This window comes from Colobus angolensis, unplaced genomic scaffold, assembly GCF_000951035.1.
Source record: "Colobus angolensis palliatus isolate OR3802 unplaced genomic scaffold, Cang.pa_1.0 Scaffold84, whole genome shotgun sequence".
Classification (NCBI taxonomy): Eukaryota; Metazoa; Chordata; class Mammalia; order Primates; family Cercopithecidae; genus Colobus; species Colobus angolensis.
Genome location: NW_012122265.1, coordinates 2207786 through 2217807, shown reverse-complemented (window position 1 = coordinate 2217807; position 10022 = coordinate 2207786). Strand labels below are relative to the sequence as shown.

Genomic DNA, 10022 nt, shown 5'->3' with positions numbered 1-10022 from the left:
AAAACAAGAAATGGGGAAAGGATTCCCTATTTAATAAATGGTGCTGGGAAAACTGGCTAGCCATATATAGAAAGCTGAAACTGGACCCTTCCTTACACCTTATACAAAAATTAATTCAAGATGGATTAGAGACTTAAATGTTAGACCTAAAACGATAAAAACCCTAGAAGAAAACCCAGGCAATACTATTCAGGATATAGGCATGGGCAAGGACTTCATGTCTAAAACACTAAAAGCAATGGCAACAAAAGCCAAAATTGACAAATGGGATCTAATTAAACTAAAGAGCTTCTGCACAGCAAAAGAAACTACCATCAGGGTGAACAGGCAACCTACAGAATGGGAGAAAGTTTTTATCATCTACTCATCTGACAAAGGGCTAATATCCAGAACCTACAAAGATCTCAAACACATTTACAAGAAAAAAACAAACAACCCCTCAAAAAGTGGGCAAAGGATATGAACAGACACTTCTCAAAAGAAGACATTTGTGCAGCCAACAGACACATGAAAAGATGCTCATCATCACTAGCCATCAGAGAAATGCAAATCAAAACCACAATGAGATACCATCTCACACCAGTTAAAATAGCGATCATTAAAAAGTCAGGAAACAACAGATGCTGGAGAGGATGTGGAGAATTAGGAACACTTTTATCCTGTTGGTGGGACTGTAAACTAAAGAGCTTCTGCACAGCAAAAGAGCTTCTGCACAGTAAACTAGTTCAACCATTGTGGAAGACAATGTGGTGATTCCTCAAGGATCTAGAACTAGAAATACCATTTGACCCAGCCATCCCATTACTGGGTATATACCCAAAGGATTATAAATCATGCTGCTATAAAGACACATGCACACATATGTTTATTGTGGCACTATTCACAATAGCAAAGACTTGGAACCAACTCATATGTCCATTACTGACAGACTGCATTAAGAAAATATGGCACTCAGCCAGGCGCGGTGGCTCAAGCCTGTAATCCCAGCACTTTGGAAGGCTGAGATGGGCCTCAGACTGTGGTTGACCATGGGTCATGACAACTGCAAGAAGTTAAATCACGGAGAAGGGGGATCACCATGCACAAGCTGGGACAGGCGTTTTGTGATTTCCAATGGAGATGAATAGGCACGTATGCAGGGATTCAGCAATCCCTCCTCTACTTGTGCACACTATCAAAGCAGAGTTCTTCAAGGTGGGAGCCACTGCCCGCTCAGGGAGGTCTTGACATCAGGTAGTAACATAATTGCAGCCCTAGTTTCAGATATTCTTCTTTTTAAAATTTCCAACTTTTAAGTTCAGGGGCACATGTGCAGGATATGCAGGTTTGTTACATAGGTAAACATGTGCCATGGCGGTTTGCTGCACAGATCATCCCACTGCCCAGGTATTCAGCCCAGCATCCATTAGCTATTCTTCCTGATGCTCTCCCTCCTCCCTCCTTCCACCCCGCAACCCAACAACAGGCCCCACTGTGTGTCGTTTCTCCCAGTGTGTCCTTGTGTTCTCATCATCTAGCTCCCACTTATAAGTGAGAACATGCGGTATTTGGTTTTCTCTTCCTGTGTTAGTTTGCTGAGGATAATGGCCTCCAGCTCCATCCATGTCCCTGCAAAGGACGTGAGCTCGTTTCTTTTTATGGCTGGGTAGCACTCCATGGTGTATATGTACCACATTTTCTTTATCCAGTCTATCATTGATGAGCAGTTAGGTTGGTTCCATGTCTTGGCTATTGTGAATGGTGCTGCAGTAAACATACACATGCATGTGTTTTTACGACAGAACAATTTATATTCCTTTGGGTCTATACCTAGTAATGGGATTTCTGGGTAGAATGATATTTCTGCCTCTAGGTTTCTGAGGAATTATCACACAGTCTTCCACAATGGCTGAACTAATTTACACTCCTGTCAGCAGTGTAAAAGCATTCCTTTTTCTCCACAACCTCTCCAGCATCTGTTATTTTTTGACTTTTTAATAATGGCCATTCTGACTGGTGTGGGACAGTATCTCATTGTGGTTTTGATTTGCATTTCGCTAATGATCAGTGATGTTGAGCTTTTCTTCAAATGTTGGCCGCATGTTTGTCGTCTTTTGAGAAGTGTCTGCTCATGTCCTTTGCCCATTTTTTAAATGGGTTTGTTTGCTTTTCTTCTTGTACATTTGTTTATGTTCCTTATAGATACTGGGTATTAGACCTTTGTCAGATGCACAGGTTGCAAAATTTTTCTCCCATTCTTTAGGTTGTGTGTTTACTGTTTATAGTTTCTTTTGCTGTGCAGAAGCTCTTTAGTTTAATTAGATCCCATTTGTCAATTTTTGCTTTTGTTGCATTGCTTTTGGCATCTTTGTTATGAAATATTTGCCCGTGCCTATGTCTTGAATGGTATTGCCTAGGTTTTGGTCTAGGATTTTTAAAGTTTTGGGTTTTACATTTGCATCTTTAATCCACCATGAGTTGATTTTTGTATATGGCATAAGGAAGGGGTCCAGTTTCAATTTTCTGCATATGGCTAGCCAGTCTCCCAGCACCATTTATTAAATAGGGAATCCTTTCCCCATTGCTTATTTTTGTCGTGTGTGTCAAAGATCAGATGGTTGTAGGTGTGCAGTTTTATTTCTGTGTTCTTTGTTCAGTTCCATTGGTCTATGTATCTGTTCTTGTACCAGTGCCATGCTGTTTTGGTTATTGTATTCCTGTAGTATAGTTTGAAGTTGGGTAGCATGATGCCTCTAGCTTTGTTCTTTTTGCTTAGGATTGCCTTGGCTGTTCAGGCTCTTTTTTGATTCCACATGAATTTTAAAATAGTTTTTTTTCTAATTTTGTGAAGAATGTCAATGGTAGTTTAATGGCAATAGCATTGGATCCATAAATTGCTTTGGGCAGTGAGGCCATTTTCATGATATTGATTCTTCCTATCCATGAGCATGGAATGTTTTTCCATTTGTTTGTGTTATCTCTGATTTCTTTGAGCAGTGGTTTGTAGTTCTCCTTGAACTACATCCCCTGTTAGCTTTATTCCTAAGCATTTTATTCTTTTTGTGGCAATTGTGAATGAGAGTTCACTTGGCTTGCCTGTTGCTGGTGTATAGGAATGCTAGCGATTTTTGCACATTGGTTTTGTATCCTGAGACTTTGGTTGCTTATGAGTTTAAGAAGCTTTTGGGCTGAGATGATGGGATTTTCTAGATGTAGGATCATGTTATCTGTAAACAAAGGTAGTTTGACTTCCTGTCTTCCTATTTGAATACTTTTTATTTCTTTCTCTTGTTTGATTGCCCTGGCCAGAACTTCCCACTACTATGTTAAATAAGAGTGGTGAGAGAGGACATCCTTGTCTTGTGCTGGTTTTCAAGGGGAATGCTTCCAGCTTTTGCCCATTCAGTATGATATTGCTTGTGGGTTTGTCATATATGGCTCTTATTATTTTGAGGTATGTTCCAAAAATATGGAATGCATCAAGAGTTTGCGTGCCATCCTTGCACAGGGACCGTGCTAATCTTCTCTGTATGGTTCCAATTTTAGTGTATGTGCTGCTGAAGCGAGCAGCAGTTTTCTTCTTAATTGGAACAAATCAGCACAGGCATTTGTACTGGCAAGCAGCTATTTGGCCAGCAAACACCTGTTTTGTTGTTGTTTTTCGGTCTACCCCAACATGTAGAAAACCATAAAGGTTATTTACTCTTAATTGGGAGGGACAGCAGCATGGACCCGCCTTGGGATTACATGAATGCCCTAGCTCTCAGTCATAATTTAGCCCATGTGGACCTTGACCATCTCCCCAGCCCACAGGACATTGGGCTGATGTGACCTGGAGGGGAGGAAGTTGTAGGTTGCTTTAACAAAAACCACGCGTGACAGGGTAAGAAGGAAACCCTGTGAAAACAGACTCCTGCTTTCTCCTGAAGCTCTCTCTGGGGTCCAACAAAGCCGGGCATGCCCACTCGGTGGTGGTGAAGGACCAGCCCTGCACCCTGACTCATCCGTGTGCAGCATTCTTTGGAGGAAACACAGCCCGCATTTGCGTGTGTGCTTCCCCTGTGTCCAGGTACGCCAGCGAGTGGCCTGCTTTCCACAGGAGGCACAGCCAGTGACGATGCCCATGTGGTCCTGTTCCTGGTTCCTGTGTGGGCTGAGCCACTCAGTTGTTGTGGCTCAGGGACCCAAGGGTCCTCTTGGGGTCTTGGCTGACCAAGGCACCCTCGGAGCCTGAGCCAAGCCGTGGTGGAGGCCACAGTGCCCGTCGAGGGGAGCAGAGTTTGCCCTCTGTGGCCAGTACCTCTTCTCGCTTGGAGATACAGTGCTTGGCATCCCCTGGGCCTGGGTGGAGACTGACCCTGTCCAGGGACATCAGGTGTAGTCTGACTTGGGTGTTGTTTGTCTGCTGAGTCCTGCAGCTGGAACGACGGCATTGTCTACTGTCAAGTGCATTGGGTACTAAGCTCTAATAAGGTTCTGGGAACCTATGGCAGACAGGCAGCCTCTGCGCTAAGGGGGCTGGTGCTGCCCTGAGGCAGACATGAAGTGCATTGGGTACTGGACTCTAATAAGGTTCTCGGAACCTATGGCAGACAGGCAGCCTCTGCGCTAAGGGGGCTGGTGCTGCCCTGAGGCAGACATGGAGGGGAGGGGAGCCGCCGTGGCCTAGCCACAGGGACTCAGCTTACCAAGCTCTTCCAGACACCCCTGCACTGCAGCCGATGCCCGATCAAGGTCAGCAGTGTGCTGTCCTGCCCTGCAGAAGGGAACCACAGCTCATAGGAGACCGATCAGTCGCCTGGCCATGGGCTGACTGCCTTTGGAGACCTTCCTGCATGGAGAGGGTCTGGCCTTTCCCAGGGACGAAGGCAGGACATTTAGTGCAGAGGGAGAACAGGATCATTTAGGAGCACAGCTGGGAGATGCCACCGCAAGACTGCAGTGAAGTCCTATAGGATATGGCCCTGGTCCTTAATGCTCCCCCACTAGCACTGTTTCTACTTCATGGGAGGCCACACCCCCCTATGGAGGTTAGAAGGGCCCCGACATTCCTTCTCTCTTGTTAGCTAAGCTACATTAGGGGCCTCAGTTAGGATGGGCCAACCTGGTGTCCCACTCGGGACTTAGAACCTTGAGCAAATTGTGCAAACATCCAGGGACATCTTCCAGCTGGGATCTTAGATGATCCGGTTCCCCTCTCCTCGCTTACTGTCCTGTCTTCGTCCCTGGACGGTGTGACTATGAGATGATGGGAAAGATGATTCTTGATCTGTACCTACTTCCCTCCACTAGCACTGCCTCCTCCAGCACCGGTGCTTTCCTTCCCAGCCTACTGCCTGCTCCTGCACGCACCGCTGTTTCTAGCCAAGGCGTTGCCTTTACAGCCGAAGGACAGGGTGGTGGGGAGACACCATGGGGTCCACTAGGGTTCCATGTACCCTGTCGCTCCACAGGACCCGCCCCTGCGTGATGCTGATCTGGCTTCTCAGGACCACCCAGGATTACGTAGGAGCTCAGCTAGGAGACGCCACCTCAAGACTGCAGCGAGGTCCTATAGCATATGGTCCTGGTCCCTGGTGAATGGTGCCGTTCCCCCAAACCAGAATCCACAGGCTGGGGGCCTAGGGGTGAGAGTGAGGGCAGCACTTATGGTTAGAACATTCACAAAAGGTTTGCCTCTTGGCCCTGTTAGCCCTTACTCTTCTAGTTTGGAGATTTGTTTTCTTGATTATTATTTAGTTAGTTAGTTATGTGTATATATGTATACAAACACACACACACACACACACACACACATATATATATACACACACACATTTTTTTTTTTAGGTGAAGTCTTGCTCTGTCACCCAGGCTGGAGTGCTTGGCACAATCTCGGCTCACTGCACCCTCCACCTCCTGGGTTCCAGTGATTCTCCTGCCTCAGCTTCCTGCGTAGCTGGGATTACAGGCCCCCACCACCATGCACAGCTAATTTTTGTGTACTTTATTTATTTTTATGATTTATTTATTTATTTTTGAGATGGAGTTTTGCTCTTGTCGCCCAGGCCGGGGTTCAATGGCGTGATCTCGGCTCACTGCAACCTGTGCCTCCCAGGTTCAAGTGATTCTCCTGCCTCAGCCTGCTGAGTAGCTGGGATTACAGGCACACTCACCACCATGCCTGGCTAATTTTTTTGTATTTTTAGTAGAGATGGGGTTGCACTATGTTGGCCAGGCTGGTTTCAAACTCCTGACCGCAAGAGATCCGCCTGCCTCGGCCTCCCAAAATGCTAGGATTACAGGCGTGAACCACTGCCCCCGGCCTATTTGTCTATATTTTGGGACAGGATCTCACTCTGTCACCCAGAGTGTGATCATGGCTCACTGCAGCCTGGACCTCCTGGGCTCAAGAGATCCTCCCACCTCAGCCCCCTGAGTAGCTGGGACCACAGGTGTGTGCCACCATGCCTGGCTAATATTTCCTTTTTGTTGTTGTAGAAACAAGATCTTGCTATGTTGCCCAGGCTGGTCTCAAACTCCTGGCTTCAAGCATCTCCTGCCTCGGCCTCCCAAAGTGTTGGCATTACAGGTGTGAGCCCACCGTGCCTGGCCTGGTTTGGAGATTTTAGTAACTAATAGAGGAGTGCTTTGGTCAGAGAATAAATCACGGAATGATGGAGCTGAAAATTGTGGATGCCATGTGGGTTAAGGGGCCCTTGGAAACAGCTAGGGTGGTCCTTACAAGAGGAAGCAGAGACGTTACTACAGAACATGGGCAGGCTTAGGTGGCCCCCAGGTCTTCCCCCATTCTCCCAAATCGAGGGATGAAATCGGTGGACAATCACAGCAACAAGGTTCAGGACTCAGACCCTGCAGGAGTGAAGAATTGGGCTGCCTGGATGAGAAAACACGGGTGTGGAGTATGTGAGCCATGAACACACCTCACGGCTTCATGACCAGCTGCGGATGTGAGACATCTAGAGCTTCTGGCAAAGTTTCCGTTTTTGTTGTGCTGTCTAAACCTCACCAGAACGGAGCTCACCTTTCTCCCACCCTTTTCTTTCCGCGGCGACTGTGTATTGGATATGTCGTTGGTGCTTCCCTCCACATTAAATCCATAGGTTGTAGAACAGCGACGTGCTGAGGACGGAAGCGGCGGGAACGCCCAACACCGGAGACCCTGGGCTGTCACCAGGTGTGGAACCCAGGAGACCTTTGGTGCCCTCCTTTGGAGGCCAGGCCCGTGCGCTTTCAGCGGCGGGGGCGCTGCGTGTCAGGTGGAAGTGTTCTCATTTTCGGAAGTGAGAGTGTCACTGGAAAGACAGGGTGGACTGTAGCTGGCCTGTGTCACTCTGGCTGCATCACAGGATCGCTCTTATTTGGGGGAATCCCTCTTGGCTGGTGTTGGTGGGGGATGGGGCCACACGCCCTCTATGGAAGTTAGAAGGGCCTTGACATTCCTTCTCTTTTGTCAGCTTCATTAGGGCCTTGGCCTAGGCTGGGCCAGCCAACTTGGCTGGCATTCCACCCAGGACTTAGAATTTTGAGCAGATTGTGCACACATTTAGGGACCATTAGAGCTAATTCGTCATCGACATGGTCTGAACGTCTAGTAAGAGTAGGTGTGGCAGGCAGAATATCTAAAATGTTCCCTGATCCCCACTCATTGTCCTGCCTTAATCCCTGGACCATGTGGCTGTGAGATGATGGGAAAGCTGATAAGATTTCTCTTTCAAGAATTCTGACAGAAGCTACAACGCGGATGGACCTTATGGACATAACAGTAAGTGAAATAAACCAGACACAAAAGGACAAATCCTGTGTGACCCCACACAGATGAGGTCCCTGGAGCAGCTGAATCCATGGAGACAAAAAGTGGATGGTGGGTGTCAGGGACCAGGGCAGAGAATGGGAGCTGGTGTTTACTGGGGACAGAGGTTCATCTTGAGAAGATGGAAAGTTCTGGAGATAGATGGTGGTGATGGTTGCACAACGATGTGAATGTATGTAATGCCACAAACCATACACTTAAAAATGGTTAAGATGGTAAATTTGATGTGATGTATATTTGACCACAATTTGCTCAATGCACCCTTGCTGGTTTGAAGGTGGAGGGGCCGCGGGAGCAGGGACAAGGACGTGGGAACCTCAGTCCTACAGCCATGAGGAGCTGAGTTGTCAACAGCCTGAATGGTCCTGGAGGCAGATGGTTCCCTGGAGCCTCCAGATGAGAGTGCAGCCCACCAAGGCCTGACTTCAGCCCGAGAGACCCCTCGCAGGGCACCCGCTGAGCCCACCAGGACTTCTGCCCTGGAGAGCTGCAAGATCATAAATGGTCACTGCTTGCAGTCCTTACATCTGTGCTGCTTCTTACGCAGCATAGAAAACCAGTGCAGCTTGTGTCTGGGTGGAGCTCTCCAGGGTATAGACCACCGGTGTCTGCAAGTCAGCCCTGGGCTGCTGCCTCCAGCGTGGCTTCCTTTGTGCTTGCACCCAGCCCGTTCCCATGGAGGGATTTGGTGAGCTACCCTTTACCCTTGCATCTGTTCCCAGTGGAGCCTGGCTCTCTGGCTGGGCCTTCACTCCCTCCCCTCCTCACAGCTTGGACCCTCCCCTCAGGGATCCCATGAGGGCTGACAGCAGGGGCGTCTTCACCTCTGTGGGCAGGCAGGTGGCGGGAGAGGGGCCCAGGCGCAGCATCGTTGTCCTGCAGCCACCGAAGACTACCTGAGTATCTTCTTGGACCAATAGCATCTGCTTCGGAGTGGAGACAATGTGTGGGTCCACCCTGGGAGTGTCTGAAGAGGCTGGGCTCCTGGGGCTGGCGGCCACATGCTCTGAGGAGCAAGGGGATCATGAGGCTGTGGTGGAATGTTCTACAGGGGACCTGTGGGGCTACTGTGGAATGTTCTAGAGGGGATCATGGGGCTGTGGTGGAATGTTCTACGGGGGACCTGTGGGGCTAATGTGGAATGTTCTAGAGGGGATCATGGGGCTGTTGCAGAATGTTCTAGAGGGATTATGGAGCTGCTGTGGAATGTTCTAGGGGGACTGTGAGGCTGTTGTAGAATGCAGAGGACCCAGGGATGGGGGCTTGGATGGCCAAGAAGAGCAAGTGGGTGGGTTAATGGGCATGGTAGGCAGAGACAGGCCAGCTCCGCGGGGGCAGGAAGAGCTGCCTGGCTGCGGGTTGGACACTCCCTGCCCCCTAAGCATGAGGAGCTCCGGGGTATTCAAGCACAGAGATCCTGGCCTGGGGCTGTAATCTGGGGGCCCAGAAGCATCCATCTCCAGCTCTTGGCAAGGCCTGGTGCAAGCAAAGGGGGGGTCTCCATGTGGGCTACGGGGTGCAGTGCTTCGGGTCTGGAAACTCTCCAGGTCTCCCACCCCAACCTGGCGCTCAGTCACCCCCAAAGCGTTTCCTCTACAGAATCAGCCTGTGGCTTGGTCCAGGGCTCCCTCCCGGTGGCTGGCAGAGCAGATGTGTCTCGAGCAGAGCTGGAGGACCCTTCCAGAGAGGCTGGGGGCAGGCAGGGGGCCCTACCGTGGGGCCAGGATGTATTTGCCCTTGCGGTCCAAGCTGCAGCCAGAGCGGATGGCAAACCACAGGAAGGAGCTGAGGAGCAAGGCGGACACCTGGGAGGGAGACACCCGCAGCTGCCCCACTGCTCCAGGCTGGGGGCGCCCCTCCCCAGAAAGCATCAGGACTCTGCAGTGGGAGGGGGCGGCCCAGCTGCAGGAGGCAAACACTGTCACAGTGGACCAGCTCCCTGAGGTTGGCAGCCAGTGAGGCCCAAGACCGGAGATCCTGTCCCGGGTCACCATTCCATCTGAGTCGGGGGCAGGGCAGGCTGAGGGGCAGGAGGTGGGAAGGGGCGGTGAGGGAGGCAAGGGGGTACCGTGAGGGCCAGGCCGATGCTGGTCAGGCTGGAGGCGACCTGCTGGTGTATCCTCAGGAAGCTCCGGATGCCCTGAAGGCAGTCCTGCGAGAGGGCAGCAGGCATGGCACCCACCCTGACTGGCCCTCCCTGCCTGGACAAGCAGCTTCTGTGGGGCCACGG

At 50.0% G+C, this 10022-nt stretch overlaps 1 protein-coding gene across 1 annotated transcript in view; it reads right to left on the bottom strand.

Moving 5' to 3' along the window:
* Window positions 1–7999: 7999 nt before the first annotated feature.
* The window catches only part of TSPAN32 (tetraspanin 32), a 21085-nt gene continuing 19062 nt past the window's right edge, over window positions 8000–10022 (bottom strand). Inside the window, exons 5-8 of the mRNA XM_011930154.1 lie at window positions 9861–9944; window positions 9506–9597; window positions 8617–8798; window positions 8000–8279 (exon numbers count right to left, since the gene is read on the bottom strand). Coding sequence (XP_011785544.1) covers window positions 8218–8279; window positions 8617–8798; window positions 9506–9597; window positions 9861–9944 — 420 coding nt within the window. The 3' untranslated portion in view covers window positions 8000–8217. The remainder of the gene's footprint in view (window positions 8280–8616; window positions 8799–9505; window positions 9598–9860; window positions 9945–10022) is intronic.